At 41.8% G+C, this 18,633-nt stretch overlaps 1 protein-coding gene across 2 annotated transcripts; it reads right to left on the bottom strand.

The window, feature by feature from the left end:
* Positions 1–4,149: 4,149 nt before the first annotated feature.
* Positions 4,150–18,524, bottom strand: klhl20 (kelch-like family member 20). Of its 2 annotated transcripts, XM_074650192.1 has the most exons (16): positions 18,427–18,505; positions 15,224–15,287; positions 14,669–14,738; positions 14,216–14,473; positions 14,015–14,123; positions 12,470–12,676; positions 12,170–12,328; positions 11,938–12,032; positions 11,620–11,735; positions 11,239–11,422; positions 10,989–11,132; positions 10,714–10,847; positions 10,226–10,434; positions 9,958–10,064; positions 8,161–9,598; positions 4,150–7,586 (listed from the first exon to the last, which is right to left on the bottom strand). In XM_074650192.1, the coding sequence occupies exons 3-15, from the start codon at positions 14,698–14,700 to the stop codon at positions 9,514–9,516; spliced, it is 1,839 nt and encodes a 612-aa protein (XP_074506293.1). In that variant the 5' UTR covers positions 14,701–14,738; positions 15,224–15,287; positions 18,427–18,505; the 3' UTR covers positions 4,150–7,586; positions 8,161–9,513. The 2 variants fall into 2 exon arrangements, with proteins under 2 accessions (XP_074506293.1, XP_074506295.1); XM_074650194.1 differs by lacking the exon at positions 14,669–14,738 and having other exon boundaries at positions 18,427–18,524.
* Positions 18,525–18,633: the final 109 nt, after the last annotated feature.

Below are 18,633 nucleotides of genomic sequence, written 5' to 3'. Positions count from 1 at the left end.
GAGCAGGAGCGGCTGATTCAGTGTGACCGTAAATGTCATGTAATCCCCGAATACCTTCAGAACAGTGTGAAGGCTTTGGGTTGTGATGGAAAAGCAGGTTCTATAAACAAATAGCAACGATCCACAAGGGTGTACGGTTGATGTCAGAAGTGGAGGGCGGGCCTCATAACTTATGATGCATCATGTTGTTGCATCTTTCCTTTACTTTCTGATATTATACAAGTTAGGTTTAGGCAACACAACCATTTAGTTAGGGTTAAGGAAACGGTCGTGGTTGATGTTAACTTCACTGATGGTACGTTTCCATCGGGGCGTTTTTTATATCGCGAGGGAACGCACCGCTTCCCAGCATTGGACGCTTGGTGGGCTGCCACTAGACACAACACACTCGGCACCTCATTGGACGAACGCTCTCCCTCCGTGGGCTGCTGCTCCCAGCTTTCAAACCAGAACCAACATGGCTGCTCATTTGGAAACTTTCTTCTCTCATTTCATGAAAATACTTCACCGAAATGTGTTTCTGAAAACATTTTATGTGAGAAATAAGTCATGCAGTTGCTGAATCTGTCTTTATTTTGGATCGACAACGGTTAATTTAAAAGATTCTCGGGATTTTCCAGAGGCAGCGAGTCGCGTCGGTCGCTCCGTAATTTGCATAAAGCAGACTAGCCCTCAACTTTATGCAAAAGAGGAAAGGCCGTCGTGACGCTCCGTCTCTTGAATCGTGCCGCCGCGCTACCAGAATGTATTGCACGGCTACTTACATAGACAATGAATGGGAAGCGTGGAAAGGACGGAGGTTGTGGACATGTACCATTAGTAAACAGTAGAAAGCAGCATGGGGGCCGGTGAAAATGTTACAGTGGTAACTTCTCTTTTGAATCTGTTACTTATTCAGTCTCTCTTTCAAACTTGGTGCGGACTAATTTTGAACAATGTTCAAGCGCTGCTTGGAAGGAGAATTTGTGGCTGAGATGACAAAGAGTGGCAGAAGTTATAACATCGCGCCGGAAAAGGGGCAAAAATTAGCGGGTCCATCCAGGTGTCATGTTTCCATCACTGCCGGTCAGAGCTGGAGCTGATAAATACCCGTAACTACTGCAGAGTCATTTGTCCTGGGAATGAGTGCCGATTGTAACCTTTCCCACTGAAGACAAAAGCAGATTTTAGTGGGGGGTTTTGTCCAGTGGGAATTGGACTTCAGTGGCTTTACTCACCACAAAGCAGGAAACCTGCAGGGAGCCAGTTGATTAAAGATCTCTAATGTATGCGCGTGTGTGTGGGCATAATTTAGGCTCCTTATCATTTGTTTACCAGGTTCCAGTGACTGTGATTTGCAGCACTAAGAGTGAATGGGCTTTCATATTCTCAGCCATAATGGAAAATAAGTTGTAAAGAACGCAGAGTCAATTCTTTTTAGAGAAGACTTGATTAAACTTTGTTCTGTCTGGGAATCGAAGTGTATATTGAGATGCTTCTGTATACACAGACAAAACATTTCTCTGCTGGCTGAAAATTAAACTGGACCCAAAACTAAGGCGTGTGTTGTGTTTACTTTCCTCTGGTTTTTGAAAAGCTCAGCTCCAAAATAAGTCGCCTCATGACAAAGAGATCACACTCAAACTGGATTCACACGGAGCTGTGTCAGAAGTGTCATCTGATATTCAGCAAAGCGCTCGAACTTGTGAAATTCAATCAAAACTTTTGTGGTCATCAAGCACAGGGATGTCATAGCAAGACCTACGTCAGATGCGAGCAGCCAAATATACATTCTGGATGGACTGAAGGGGGTTTAAAGCCTCAACCACGTTCTTAGTTTTCAGCTTTTCCATGTACATTTTCCATCCTACACTTGGACACCTCAAAAGGGAGTTCCTTTTTTTTCTTACCATCAATATTGACCCAGACTAATTTGCAGCAGACTGTCTCTAAACCCTGAAGAGAGCCCACTCCATAATCAGCGTCTCATCCCGACAATCAACACTCAGTGACCTTTGTGATGTTCTCGAGGAGGAGAAGCTGAGACCAAGAAAATGCCTGATTAAAAAAGGCAAAACTAGATTTGACTTTCGCTTTCTTTTACCTTGATACTGTTTCTGTAACTTTACAATGTCACCGCATTGCATTTTCCTTAGCTTACTATGCTTATGTTCTCAAAAATAACAGCACACAAGATAACGCCATCATAATGTACATACAGTGAAGAGAGTCTTATTCAGAAGAAATCCTTTCTTTGCTCTGGCTAACAATGGATTAATCCATTAATGGGCTATCAGCTAATGTAAAATTCTCAATTAAGCTGCAATTGTGCATACTTACGGAAGCCCTGAAAGGCAAGTGAGAATTTTTTTTTTTTTTGGTGATCCATTTTCTAAGTCAGATTTTTACAAGTTAGTTTTATTGCGTCTTAGGGAAAACCTGTGAAAAATAAAAAAAAATTGTAGGCAGAAGTGTTTGTTGTTGTAATACTTATTTCAACCACCAGAGTGCACCATTACCCCAGGTTGTAAGAATAACCTGAAAACATGAATGCTTATTCCGATCTTAAAAAAAAAAAAATTTTTAAATTGTTGAATTGAAAAATGATTTTCTAAGAGGCAAAAAAAAAAAAAAGAAAAAGGAACTTAAAAAAATTAGCCTAAAAAAAAAATTAAAAATCTTCCACCCATTTCCCCTAAGAGGCAAAAATATAAAAAAAAAACAGACTTAGAAATGGATTCACCAGAAAAAAATAATTGTCTTGCTTGCCTTTCAGGGCTTCTGTAGTTTCCCCTAAGAGGCAACGAAAAAAATAAAGGAACTAAGAAAAATCTGCCTAAAAAAAACAATAGAAAAAAAGTCTTCTACCTGTTTCCCCTAAGGAGCAAAAAAAACGTAGAAAAATCAGACTTAGAAAATAGATCACCAGAAGAAAAAAAATTCTCGCTTGTCTTTCAGAGCTTCCGTACAAACCTTAAAAGGTGCACTAATCAATATTTTCATACTAGCGATGGATCAAATGATTACGTGAACGCAGCATAACAACCAGAAATAGCCATAGAACTTTGAGCAACCAACATTGTTTTTTTTATGCAAGTTACGTACAAAGACACATCTTCTCCTGCAGCTGAGCTCGTTGAATGAGCATCCAAACAAACACTGACCAGGGAAAAGGTTACTTGCAAATTGTCTGTTTAGACGGTGACCCGCTCCGCTGTCAATCAAACCCAAACATTGACATATTGCATTTAGATCCCAGTTCTGTTTCTAACAAAGGAACCAAATACTGTATATATTCTACTACTAATTATACTCATATCCTACACAAAGTAGTAATTTAGTTAAATGCACTTTAGTACATTGGATTCTGCATAAAAAAAACTCACAGCGGCACTTTAGCAAAGTCAGAAGAGACTTGTTGCAGCATCTCACACTTTTTATGTCCAATTTATGTGCAGATGGACTACATAACCAGCCAGATGAATAAACATAACCTTTACCTTCTTAACGGCGCGTCATCTGTTCCAATGTATTCTCTGTGGAGGAGCTGGTCAAGCTGGGCAGTGGGTAGTATTTCTGGCTCAGTGTTAAGGTTATGCAGTTAAAAACCCAAGAGGCACGCACAGATATACAGGATACATACTGGAGCAGAGGCCAGCTCCAGCTCCGGCTCAGCCACAAACCAATATATGTTTTCATGGTTCAGGGTATATCTCAGAGTAAGGGCGTGTCTTCTGGGACAGACGCAATGAGCCAGAGATTGTTTAGCAACGAAAAGCCTGCGGCCATTGGCATAGTGTACATTTATGATGATAAAAGGAGAAAGAGTTGAGAGAAAAAAGTGGTACTGAAACAGAAACAGAGATGTGTGTAGAGTAGCTATACTGACTCGTCTTCTGAGTGCGTGTTTTTGTAGGTGTGTCTGTCCACCCTTGAGTGCCTTGAGGGAACAGCCGAGCAGAGCATATAGACAGTTCACTGCTTCCACTCCTACCAAGCACGGCCTCCACCGTGCAACAGAAAACTAAAGTTTCTATTAAATTAAACAGCTCAAGCTGTCCTCCTGCACTTCTGTGCTAAAAACAAGCATGCCTGAGAAAGTCACTTATTTTTTCTCACTCAAAATAAATTTTCTGCACAAATACGGACAATTAAAATGAGTCAGACACATTTTTGTTTTTTGTTTTTTTCCCAGGAAAAAAGTTTAATCCTTGTCGTAGTGAACACGGTGAGTCCAGAGCTGCTGCAGTGACCACAGCAGAGAGATGGCTGTTTGATACATGAAAACAAACACCAGAGATCACGACCATGTTTAGGGTCACATGTTGGACACACTGCACACAGGCTACTCAAAAACAAGATATCTGAATATAGGCTACTGACTGAAGGCTGGCTGACTTCTGTTCATCACAATCACAATGCATCATTAGTAGCTTACACGGTTAAAAGGAAACTCCACTCAGCTTGGGAAACCAAACACAGTATTACTTGTCTAGGACGGCCCAATCAATATGTGTTAACACAAATATCTATCGTCGTCTGAATATTAAGAAAAAAGGGGAATTTGGGGGGGGATAGGGATACGCTTCTGTCTCCAGAACAAAACCATGGAATAAGAAACATTTGGGTATAATTCAAACATTTTCTGAGTTTGTTCTGCCTCCCGATTTCTGTTGCTGTTCCCCCTCATTCCTCGCCCTTTCAAAATAAAATCCCCATAAAGTAACTGTATCTTAACAGTAAGCTCAGGATGAAGCTTCTTTTTCAAAATAAAAGCCCCAAACTCTCACTGTAAGTCCATAAGAAACTATGGATGGACCTAATTTTTCAAAATAAAAGCTCCAGAACATAACTATCTTTGCAGGGAACTCCGGATGAGTTTTTTTTCAAAATAAAAGCCCCATAGATTAACTCTCTCCCAACAAGAAGCTCGGGATGAGGCTTACTTTTCAAAATAAAAGCCCCAACTTTCACTGTATGTCTAAATAAAAGTGCTCTTGTCAGGGCTTGGACCTCAGCAGCTGTTTTATCCTTAATGCAACAAAGACAATTAAAGGAAACTTCAACTAAATTTAAGGAATACCTGTGCTACTTTTTAAACTAAATAAACCATTTAAAACCTCATTGGATTATCTAAAAAAAAAAATGCATCGTCACAAAGCTGACAACATAGTGTTTTTCTTAGTCCATGAAAGGTTGACTTTCGAGAAACCCATGGTTTTCACAGGAAAGCTATCTAACAGTAACAGGTTGTCTTGAACCAAAGCAATAACATGTACGGACTCTCAACCTGAGTGGGATTTCCTTGTAATTCTGTGACAGTGAAAAATAGCAACATATTCTTGGGAGGGTTTTCAAGATTCAGGCATACACAGTTCGCCACTCTGGATCATTTTTTGTTCAACGAAACTGCGAGAATATTTCTATGCGACGAAGACTCTGCTTTCACCACAATTGATATGCAACATGTGTTACTTTCTCTCCAAAGTCAAAACCTTAGAAAATTGCACGAAATGGTCAGATTCATCATTTCAAGCGAGCATCAGCATGTGAGACTGCAAAAAAAATATCCCCAAACACATTCACATTCAACATCAAACTGTGATCCTGCGCCTTGAAATCTCCCACTAGCATAGAAAAAAACTAAACCCAGCCAAATCTATGGGTTGCCATATTATTATTATTAAACATTAACACCGATATTCAGGTTAGGACCTGCTCGCTCATGAAAATGAGGTTATAATAATAATGCATAACAACAGCCTTGTATCATTTTTGCCTTCACCTGCTTGTTATTACAGCAAAGCATTTGTTCCACGCACACTTTAAAGTGCAGAAGTGTGATGGACTGTGTGTGACAAGTCAAAACATGTTGGGTTAAAATCTATGAAATTCGTCCGCCGTCCTCAGTGAGGCCTGAAATGTCTGATTCCGATGATGGAAAGTTGAACACCCATAGAAAATATAATTAAGAAAACAAAAAATGGCCAATCACAGTGCAATAAATTCTGAGATTCATCCAAACCAATTTCACCATCTATTCAAACTGTCTACCTCCACTTGTGTTTCACATTGAGATCAGTTATACCACCAGGGATCAGGAAGTAAACTGCAAAGGGGGACCTTTTTTATTATCCATGTCAGTGCTGCACTATAACTGTCCTCCAGCAGGTGGTGCCGTTACACTGTGCTGCATATGATTACATACAAAAACAACAAATGAGGGAGGTGAGAATACAGAACAAAAAGGGACCTTAGTCTCCCATGAATTGCAACTTTATTAATGCATATAAAATGAAGAATTATATTAATGTGGTCCATCCTTTTGACAAAAAAACTGAAGTAAATATACTACTGCATATGTTCTCCAACTTTTTTTGAGTTTGTTGCAGGACAGAGGTCAGACTTTGATGCTATACGTGTTATTAAGCATATAACAGAACTCCAAATACAGAAAGGTGGTTTGATTCTCCTCCATTTAAATGAGAAAACAGCTCCCTGATTTGTGTTATCAGGAATATTATGGAACTTTTATGGTTTTATATACTCCAAAACTGCTGAATTGTGAAACACCCCTTGGCTAGAGAATACTGTCCTATTATTATTATTATTATTATTATTATTATGATGATTATAATAAATGAGAACATTTGTGAACTGAGCTTGGCTCTTGGTGCTGCTTTGCCGTGGTAAACATCTCACCCAGAGGTGATCAGCAACTGAAAATAGCTTCAGGTCCGTTTAGATATTTATAAAGTTCATCCAATTTTTCATTTGTCATTGAACTTATTTCTCGTATCGCGGCTTCGGCCTTGCTTGCGGCTCCTCTGATCAACAAGGCCGTGCCCCCGACACTGAAAAATCTGATTTCTCCTCTAGCTCGCCTTCGGTAAAGGAAGTTTACTCGATGCATTATGTAATGAGAAAGAGACGCTGAAACCGTCTGTGTCCACAGTACATCACTGGCTCCAGTGTTCAGTACCAACACATTAACACGTGTATAGCGATTTTAGGACCTATAGGCTGTAAATGCACAACCACGCACCACTTTTATTGGATGTATTTTCTCCAGAATACAGAGCATTTTGGATTATTAGGAAGGAAAATGACGGCAATTAGCTTTAATGACTAAGTCTGGTGAAATTCTATATTTTTCTTATTGTCAACAAATCCCTAACCTGACCCGCCGGATGGTTTGTTACACAGAACCATCTGGCGGGTCAGGTTAGGGATTTGTTGACAATAAGAAACGCAGTGTGATCGTATGCGGAGACACTGGTAAAGTCTCAGTATGCTTCAAACTTTTGCAACACAGCAGAGAGAAAGAAACAGACCACGCAGGTTGACAATGACTTTGCTGAGCTAAAAAAACAACACTGATGTTTGTCATAGTTGAACTGAATTAGCTATGGATGTTAAAATGAGTTGAATTCTTGTAAACTTTGAGGCTGAGACCAAGCAGCCTCTCCTAGAGTGCAGCAGAGCGAGGAGGACAGAGGAGAGGATCAATGAAGCCACAGGCCAGTTTGCCAGTTTATTGTAACAGTGGAGCTCAATAGCATTAGGTAAAAAAAAAATTGATAAGTCCTACAGTATGTTAAGTTATTCTAATGGTTTTTATAGCCTATTCATGTGTGTTCATAAGGAGAGAAGGTCTGGCAGTAATTAGTCTACAATAACGTCTAAAACAAACTACAGTTGGTACGAAAAAACTAGGGCTTTCAAAGTTAACACGCCACAAACTTTAACGCAATCGATCTTTCAGAGTTTGTAGCGGGCTCAGTTTTAAAACCAGAGTGAAGATACTGACATCATATTAAACTAGAAAACCGAATGAATCCATTGAGACCAACCATATCATACTAATTTGTCGGGAAGGAGGCTACATAACACTCCAAACTTACGCTAAATTTTGGCGAGGAAAATCTGGCATGGCACATCCCTTGACCTCTGACCTCAAAGATATGTGAATGTAAATTGGATCTATGGGTACCCACGAGTCTCCCCTTTACAGACATGCCCACTTTATGATAATCACATGCAGTTTTGGGGCAAAGTCATAGTCAAGTCAGCACACTGACACACTGACAGCTGTTGTTGCCTGTTGGGCTGCAGTTTGCCATGTTATGATTTGAGCATATTGTTTTATGCTAAATGCAGTACCTGTGAGGGTTTCTGGACAATATCTGTCATTGTTTTGTGTTGTTAATTTATTTCCAATAATAAATATATACATACATTTAGCAACATCTTTGCCCACTCCCATGTTGATAACAGTATTAAATACTTGACAAATCTGCCTTTCAGGTACATTTTGAACAGATAAAAAAAATGTGCGATTAATCACAATTATTGATCGACAGCCCTAGTTTTAACACTTTCATAAATGGTTGGGCGACCTAGTTAAGTTTGAAGCATACTGAGGCCTTGAGAATTCAGCCCTGGAGCCAACAATAAACCAGCGACACCACTGGATGATTCTGGTGTCCCGAGTTCTTTCCACTGAAGGGTTAAGATGTCAGCATCTGAAAGCTGAAATCTTTAACGTAACAAAAATGGCCACAGTGGCCTCCTGTAAAGTGCAGCAGCAGAGCCCCATTACAATGACGTTTGGGAGAAAAATGTTGAGTAGCAGTGACTTCCTCATACGCATTCTTCTCATCTTGCACTGGTGAAATAAATTATGATTTCCCTCTCCTGCAGAAAAATAACTGCCTGACAGCTTTCCACTGTTTAATGCTACAACTGAGGCCCGGAGACACGACAGCCACGGCTGAGATGTATGCTTCCAAGCCTAGAGCAAAGTGGATTTACCTCTGACACTCAGTATGCAATGTTGTGTCTCCAGGAAGTAGTCAGCCTCACACAATGAACAGAACGTTTGCTGGTCCGCTGGCTGTTTTTTTAACTCATTGAGGGCGGTGGTCAGTAACCACAATTTGAGGGCTGGCATTTCAAAATTCAGATAAAAAAAAAATAAAACACTTTATTTGTCCCCGTGGGGTAATTTTAAGACAAGGGAAAGTGATCGAGGCTTCCACAGACTGAAAAGAAAGCCCTCTACCAGTGACCTGATGCTTGACCTTCTTGGAAATCTCAGAAATGTAAGCTAATCTCCCTCCAGCAGCAATCTTTGTTAAGTTCCATCGCTCGCGCCGAATCAAATGTCCCAGACCGAGAGGCTTGGAGACGTCCCAGGAGAAGGACCGTCCGCTCCAAACTGGAAGCTTAATGGTAGACTTCTGCTCTCAGTGCACTTCCTGGTGACCAATCGATGAAGACGACCAGGTTATTCCAATGACCTCAGCGTGGGGGTTGGGGGATGAGCTAGAGTTCAAAAGTTTGTTTCTCTTTCCGTCTCGTCTCCCCTTCCCCCCCCCCACACGTCTTTCTCGTCCTCGCGTCAATTACGGCGTCTCTTTCGGAGGCACAGGAGTCGGTGAAAAGAGGCATCCATTGCAACGTGATGAGAAGTGTGAAAGAGTGTGTGTGTGTAGTGTGTGTGTGGGTGGGTGGTGGTGGGGGGGGTTGGTGTTACCATATGTGAGATTCACAGTGAGTCATTTTAATGACGCCCACCCCCCCACCTAGCCGGCGGTAGTTCATTCCTCCGTACAACCTGGAAAGAGAGGTGAAATGATGAGGAAGCAGAAGTTCAGGTGTTCTCTTGTGTGGGATGTGAACATGAAGATAAGGCAGACTGAAGAGAGTGATATATATGTTGCTGATTACCTCCTCGGGGCTTCTGTGCTGGTTTAGTAGGTCTATACTTTTTAAAAGGATGTCCATGTGTGAGTTTTGTTGTGGCGTCTACTGTGACTTTCTTAATATTTGGATGTAAGTGTTAACTTCTAACTCAGTGATTCTCAAAGTTGGGTCCGTGGTAGTCTGTCAGGGAGTCCGCGAAATAATTTGCTATAAATTATAAAACTGTGCTTTTAGAAATCCCAGCATCGTGACAACGCTAGTGCCTCTTACCTCCATGTGTTGGCATCAGGGTCGTAGACTTCTATAGTTTTGAGATACGTCGTCCCATCAAAGCCTCCCACTGCCATCAGCTGACCGTTTACCACAGCCAAGCCCACCTACACACACAATTACACTTAAGCCTAAAACATTTTTGATGACATATCAACTGTGGTAACTAACAGTAACAGTAACCATCTAGTTATAACCTATGACTGTGAAGCAGTAACTAAAACTAAGCGAAAACAAACCTCATATTTCAATGTGCATACACACTCACCCCGCTCCGTCTGGACGTCATGGCCACTACCGGAGACCACTGGTTCGTCCTCGGGTTGTATCGCTCTGCGCTGCTCAGCTCAGTGGTGTCGTCTCTCCCTCCGACCGAGTAGATCATGTCCTGGTAGACGGCACAGCCGAGGTGCTTCCTCCTGGTTCCCATGGGAGACACCGTGTGCCAGCGGTTCTCTTGAGGGTTGTAGCGTTCCACTGAGAAGGAGAACGAGACCGAGAAAAAAAAGGAGAAAGGAGGGGACAAACAATCAAAATATAAAATGATTGCAGTCGACATTTTGACAACGAATCAAACGTGTAGCGGAGCTGAGACAGACCCATGGTTACTTTTACTTCCCGGGGCTACTTTTCAAGGATCTAAAAGGTTCCTTAAGCCCGTTGTTGACACCTTTCCTCTCATTAACTAACCGTCATTCTTGTCAAAGCTCTGGGTTAATTTTATGATTGTACTTCTCACATGACTCAGCACCATACCTGTATTTAATGGCGACGTCCCATCGGACCCTCCTACGGCGTACAGAAAGCCCCCGAGCACAGCGACAGCTACACCCAGTCGCCTGGTGCTCATGGAGGCCACACGAGTCCATTTGTTCTCCTTGGGATCATATCTAAAGCAGAGGAAGGATGCCATGTTACTGGTATTGGTATCAACTACTAAATTTCTGGTGTTGTGACATCCCTATGAACTTGTCCAACTGAGGGAGATGGTGATTAGAGGACATATAATACAATGGACAACTGACAGATACCTTTCTACAATGTTGAGACAGGAAACCCCATCCTGTCCCCCTACAGCGTACAAATAACCACCGAGGACAGCCACCCCGACGCTGGTACGACAAGTGCTTGTGGGGGCCACATCACTGCTCCACTGATTGGTCTTCGGATCGTATCTGGACGGGAGAGATGGAATAAAGATTATATATATGATTATATTATTATAGAATTTCATTTTCTAGATCTAAATCTCTAGACAAAGCGTGAGTGATCGTGCCACACCTCTCCACGGAGTTGAGGTACGACGAGCCATCGTGTCCTCCCACCGCGTACAGCAAGTCATCCAGAACGCTGACGCCGACTCCACATCGCCGTTTACTCATCGACGCTACCATCCGCCACTCGTTGGTCTGCGGGTCGTAACGCTCCACGCTGGAGATGGCGTCGCCGCTGCACCAGCCACCAACTACAGGGCAAGGCGAAGAGACAAAGGAGAGGGTACACAATATTAAATTGGCAGATGACGCAGGTGAGTCATTCCATTCAACAAGTACACTTCATACCATCCTCCATACTGGCAGTGGTGTCTATATACTACTGCATAAGTCTACAGATTTCATGCAATGGAAACTCTGGTATTAATTTATTGTCTAAGGTACTGACCTGCGAAGAGTACCTCTCCACAGCGGATGGGTTTCCTCGGCCGGGTTCTGGGGCCCTGCATCAGGGGCCTCTCCTGCGGCAGCAGCAGGTAATTCTTGGCCTCATCAACCAGGTCTCTGAAAAAATTTATATGATCGTAAATCAAGGTTACATATTGTCACTATCGTTAAAAATGGAGGTAGAAGTTTGACCTATTTTTCAACCTCAACTATTTTTTCAAGTTCAAAATGTAAGCATGGCCATTTTTTTAGATCGACACCAGCAGCATTTTCCCACCAAAAGCATTGAAATGGTTGACAACAAACAACAAGCGCTCACCTGCACTCCTCGTCACTCTTAATGAGAGGGTCCGACCCAACGGTGCCCACCAGGAACTTGGGGCTGAGCAGCGGCAGGCGGACATGCTGCAGGACCTACAGAACACAGGAAGCCCACGTCAGTCCCAAAGTGTTCTCCTGCTATAACGGCAGTCTGAAGTACTGCTGAGGGTTCATGACTGGAATGTACACCAATAACAATATAGGCAACAGACATTTCTCCAGCCACCAACCTGGGGTAGCTGTGGTCTGCGTTCCTGGATGCTGTATTTCACCCAGGCCATCACAGCGTTGAAAACCTGCTCCTCGCTCCGCACGTTCAGCTCATCGCTGGAAATGATGTCGATCAACTGGTTGGCAGGCAGCAGCATGAACTCTTCACTTTCCATTACCTAAAACAACGGAGTAGAACGGTCAGTAAGTCAGCAGCTGTGCCGCAAAGAGAGACCAGGAAATTCAAATTCTCCTCCATCAATAAATCCATCACTACAGTGCTTTCGCAGCTTAAAAAGACAGGAAGTCTATGTTCTTACCTCCTGAAAATTGTGCTGGGTGAACTTGTCTGCAATGCGGAGCAGCTCGCGGCAGGAGTGCGTGTCCGCGAAGGCCCTGATGCCCAGACAGTTGGAGGGATCCAACTGCCTCTTGAGGAACTCGCAGCAGGCCTCCTGGATCTCAGCCAGCTGGAGAAGGCAGGCTGCGGGCAGCAGAGTCTGGACGTTCCCCTCCTCTACCGTCACCTGGGTCCAGGGAGGTCAGGACATCACACACTCTTCACATACACTATTTTTTCATGAAGCTGCGATTGGTGAGGCACTCGTCTGCAGAGTGTCTCCCATCTCAGCTGTGGAGCCCTGCAGCTCCTTCTCTGTCTCTAAAGGCCTCTAGTTTTTAAGGATAACCTGCTCCACTCAGATTTACAGATGCCCCATATTCTGTGCATGTTTGATGACCGATCGTACTGTACTGTGAGGGATATATTGTGTCTTTGAAATGTTGTTGTATCCCTGTATCTCCTGATAACCTTTCACTTATTTGGATGTCGTTTGTTGTTGTGACTGTTGAAATATCTTAATTACAGCCTCTGTTGTAAGTCTTGTTCGGCGGGTTCTGCGAGAGCACAGGGACTTATGACCTGTTTAACTTTCTAACACTAGCTCTATGCAGCTTATAATATATAATAACAAAATATTTTAATCAATAAAAATACAATCATTTATTTCCTATTATTTAAATTGTGTGTTTTTATGCAAATAACCACTATAGATGACAATAACAAAGTAAAAGTATAACATTTAGAATAGGGCTGTCAAAGTTAACGCGATAATAACACGTTAACGAAAAATTGTTTTAACGCCACTAATTTCTATAACGCACTCGATCTTTCGGAGGTGGTAGCTGGCTCAGTTTTATAGCTAGAGTGAAGATACTGCTATCATATGAAACTAGGGGTCAAGGGGTCCCGTGACCTCTGACCTCAAGATATGCGAATGAAAATGGGTTATATGGGTACCCACGAGTCTCCCCTTTACAGACATGCCCACTTTATGATAATCACATGCAGTTTTGGGGCAAGTCATAGTCAAGTCAGCACACTGACACACTGACAGCTGTTGTTGCCTGTTGGGCTGCAGTTTGCCATGTTATGATCCGAGCATATTTTTTATGCTAAATGCAGTACCTGTGAGGGTTTCTGGACAATATCTGTCATTGTTTTGTGTTGGTAATTGATTTCCAATAATAAATATATACATACATTTGCATAAAGCAGAATATTTGCCCACTCCCATGTTGGTAAGAGTATTAAATACTTGACAAATCTCCCTTTAAGGTACCTTTTGAACAGATAAAAAATGGGAGATTAATTTGCGTTTAATCGGGATTAACTATGGACAATCATGAGTTTAATCACGCTTAAATATTTTCGATAAAGAATTGGATGGATAAAATCGTATCAATTCCCATCCATATTACGCATTCTCCTCCGTAGAGGCACATGGCATTTTGTGTTACTATAAACAACGCACCACCAATCCCTAATGCCAAATATAAACACTGTTCACCGCTAATGCTGTTACCTGTGAGGTGTAGGCAAAGTCAATGAGCAGCTCCATGGCTCTCTCATCAATGTCACGGATAACCACTTCAGTCTGCCTGCTCTCTGCCAGCTCTCCAGTGAACATCGCCCTGAAAAGAACATGCAAATCAAGAGACGTTACTGTGGACCCAGTGGATTCATTTCCAGATGTGCGTTGAATTCAATGTTTGTCTCTTTGTACCTGAAGTAAGGGCTGCAGGCGGACAGGATCACGCGGTGAGCGTAAATCTTCTTGGCGCCCACCACCAGCACCACGTCGCAGAGCTCGCGGTGTTTTCTCAACAGGTTGATCACCTCCAGGGTCTGCCGTGGGTGTTTGTCCGAGACGTAGGGCATGCGTGCAGGCTGGGGGACCCCTTCAGGGAGCTTGTTGGGGTCCCCCAGAGTACAGCGGCTGGTGATGTCCATTCCAGTGGCGTCTTGGCGTGCGCTGGTGACCCTAAACATGGATCGGATGGGCAATAATTAAGTGAGTAAATATATCCGTGGTTTTCATTTGACATCTTAACTCAGCTCTGCAGTCATCTTGGTAGTTTAACACAAACTAATATTTTTGTTTTTAATAATCAGGGGAGATTATTATTTCCTGATCGGATCTCAATGCGTCCTCAATGCGTCTTGAGTGCGTTCACACCTGAACTTAGAGCTGTCCACTTGTGATCCCATCACTCAGGACGCATGTTAATACCAGGTCTGAACAGGGCCTAGCAAGGTCGGATACAAATCACAGACATTAAAGGTTCAGCAATGCAAAAGGGTCGGGGTCATATCCACCCTGTCCACCCTCTGGGGGTTGGGAGGTAGGGGGGAATTCTGGGTAGGACCCTCAATGACTAGTCTTTGATCAAGGGGAAACTGTATGGCTGGGATTTATCTGCCTTGTAGACAAGCTTATGTGGTGACATAACAGGTTGGGTGCCACTGAGTCATGGGGGGGTTCACACAAGATCTCTAAATAGACCAGTAAGTTTCCATTATAGTGGATAGTTGTACATTTTTTCCCCTCTTGAGAACAAAGGATTTTCCCTGAGTAAAAAACCTCTTTCAGCCCAGATGGACATTCAATCTGCCATGGTGGTGACATTTAATCTACCAATCAAACCATTCTTGTTTAACAGTCTAGAGAAAGGTCTGGAAATAATACGAACATATTGTTCAAACTTCCTTCATACTTTAATACCACACCTACCTGCGCATTGGCTTTGCGTCCATGCACTGAAGAACAATGTTTGGTCCCACACCTTGGGGTTGACCTACAAAGACAACAAAAACACACCTTTTCTGTAGTCAGTCGCTCCTCACCACAAATGGAACAGAAGGGGAGTTGAGAGAAATTGAAAGTCAGTGTCGCAGCATTTGCCACAGGGCCCTTTCACAAATTCCCCTTTAAAACATTTAGTTTGGTATCTAGTTTTATGTTTCCATTTGGAAAATGGAAGCTGACAAAAACTAGTGGTGTTACGTGATGTACCGAGGCTTCGGAGCATGTGTCGAGTAATCCAGGAAGTTTTCTGTGAAGCGCGTATCGAGGCTTGTATCGTTTAAGACAAATGACGTCAATGAAGATGACCGAAGCCGAAATACCGTTGAGAATTTAGTATTCCTGAATAAAAGCGAATAATGTCTCCCATCTATCATTTTCCTTTAGTTACACGAGCACATTCACTGCCCTGTGCCCGGTTAAACCACCGCCACATATCTGGAATATATGTACCTGTTTTACACTATTTAACCGATAGCTGGTATCGTGTGCATGTGAAGCCCAGATGAAGCCTCGTGAAATCAACCCTTTTGCGAAACCAATTTGCTTCAGTGCTTCATGAAGCTTCATCTCGCCATCACTAATGAAAATGCTACGATAAATCCTCTAATGAGGGCGCACTAATTGCTTTTTCTTTTTATCATATCATCAGTTTGCGCCACACTCCATTTCCTGCTACCCTCCGAATTTGACCTGTATCCATTTCTCGGAGATCCAATTGACCCGTTTGCTTACCCTGAGTATATTAGACACACCTACCTGTGCTATCTATTACAATGTAAGTAGTATTGTCATCCTGCACTGATCCCTGCCTTTGTAAAGTTTATTATGAGTTATTGCTGACACTGCCAAACAGGTGTTAAACTAATTTTGTGATTAGCCTGTGTGGAGACTATAATTATGTGGTGACGTTTATCAAAACACATGAATGGGGTTAGACATATTGTGAAACGCCTTAAAGTGGCAGTAGGCAGAATGTTTTTGGCATCATTGGGCAAACATACCATAATAACCTTTCAGCATATTGTAAGTCAAGTGTTCTGAGAGACTTCTGCACCTCCTCATGGCTCCGTTTTCAGCTTTAAAACAACTAGCCTATGACGGGAGACATTGGCCAATCACAGGTCATTTCAGAGAGAGAGCGTTTCTATTGGCTGTTAATTCAACGGAGGCAGCTGTCAATCACTCGCAAACTACAATCAAACGGTCAAACTAGGCAGCGCTGATCAAATATGAATCAATATTCTGTTACTGTAATGTTTGTTTCTTGTGTAAAATGGTATCAGAAACATCTTGTAGTGTACTGTTTAGCTGTAAAATTAAAAAGTTTGCTCCGGCTGGTGGGCCGTGCTTGGTGTATCCTCAACAGATCTCAACATGGCCGCCGGGTCACAAACTTTCTCATTTACAGCTAAACAGTACACTACGAGATGATTCTGAAAACATTTGAGGAGAGGAATAGGCATTACAGTAACAGAATATCGATTCATATTTGATCAACGCTGCCTAGTTTGACCGTTTGATTGTAGTTTGCGAGTGATTGACAGCTGCTCAGAGACAGCAAGGCTCTGATTGGTTGTTTTCCTCCAATCTGTGAAATCTTGCAGATGCCGTTAGGAGCACCTGAGGACACCGGAGGAGGACAGCGGAGGACATGATTTTTTTCAGATTACCTGTCTCATGAACTACTGTCAGGATATCGTGACTGTTTTTAATCAGATCAGCTCCAATTCTACCTACTGCAGCTTAAATAGAATGAATGGCACATATACTTTTAGCTGCATTGAATGTGTTAATTAAGGTCATCTTATAATAAACTTTGGCATCTTCATTTGTTGTTGAAATAATTGTATATTTGACACTGAACACAGTCGGTTTGGGAATCACTGAATGCAGCAGTTACGTGAAGTGGAAAACAGTTTTCAGATAACATTACACTGAGGTTATTGACCTAATCACACAGATCGGGATTAATTAGTGCGGAAACAGGAAGGGAAAACTGATTAGTGTTGCACGGGATCAGCAAGACAGAAGCTCAGTGTTTGATTTGTCTGTGCAATATATCCTTGATGCAATATACACCTCAAGTGCAACTACCTTTGTTTATATTTTATTTATTACATCGAACCTAACTATTTTACAAGTGCAATTCCCTCTGTTTACATTACATCTATTTTTATATTTTATACTTCTAGTCTAACACTTCTGTTTATATTTATGTATTTATTACATCTACTTTACCTGTTTTATTTTGCTTTATAACTGTGTGTGTGTTTTACCTGTTATATGTTTTATCTGCCTCATTTAGTCTTGTCAAGTATTTGTTTTTAAAGCACTGACCAGAAGTGGCAATCTGTGAATCTCTGAAGTTGTATTTAATACAATAATGACAATAAAGCTTTCATTTCTATTCTATTCTCCCTTGTGAGTGATTTGTTTTAATGCATTCTTGGCATGACTAACTAGTAAATATAAGCTGGTAGAAATACATTTGTCTGTGCAATATATCCTTCATGCAATATACACCTTAAGTGCAACTACCTTTGTTTACATTTTAATTATTACATCTACTTTACCTGTTTTATTTGTCTTATTATAACTGTGTGTTTTACCTGTTATATGTTTTATCTGCCTCGTTTAGTCTTGTCAAGTATTTGTTTTAAAGCACTGACCAGAAAAGGCAACTGTGAATCTCTGAAGTCGTATTTAATACAATAATGACTATACATCTTTCTATTCTGTTTCTACTCTATCTGTCAGTTTGTTGTTAGCAGTTTCAGCAGATAGACAGATCCGGATGTGGAGCTAACCTAGCTAGCTAGCTGACGTTAATCACCAGTGAGGTTTATCTGTTTAGCTGTGACAGAAACTAATACACTAAATAGAAGGAATGAGGCTTATTTTATATGCTCAGAACTATAAAAACCATCTAGTCGACGTATATTAGATCATTTGAATGCTACATGCTAACTAGCTCTGTGTTAGCTGAGTCCACATTCCGACCATAACTCAATAACGTAGGATAAAACCAAATAAAACCAAATATAACAACACATGAAGACATTCCCTAGTTAGCAGACATGTTTAATGGTATATGTAGCCTGTGTTAAAACATTTAAACGAGGTCTTACCTTTATATTTCCATCCCGACAGAGAGAGAGAGAGGAGAGTCCCGGGCTGCTAATGTTTACAATTTAATGCCGTCGGCTAAACACTGGAGCTTCTTCCTAAATACCATGCGCCACTTCCGGGCATTGTGTTTTTCAAAATAAAAGTAGTGGATGATGTCATTGCATTATATGTATGTATGCATCTATTAAAATGAGACTTCTCTGTTG

The sequence above is a fragment of the Sebastes fasciatus genome, chromosome 11 (genome assembly GCF_043250625.1).
Source record: "Sebastes fasciatus isolate fSebFas1 chromosome 11, fSebFas1.pri, whole genome shotgun sequence".
Lineage (NCBI taxonomy): Eukaryota > Metazoa > Chordata > Actinopteri > Perciformes > Sebastidae > Sebastes > Sebastes fasciatus.
The sequence above is the reverse complement of the archived record's forward strand: the minus strand, read 5'-3'. Positions and strand labels throughout refer to the sequence as shown.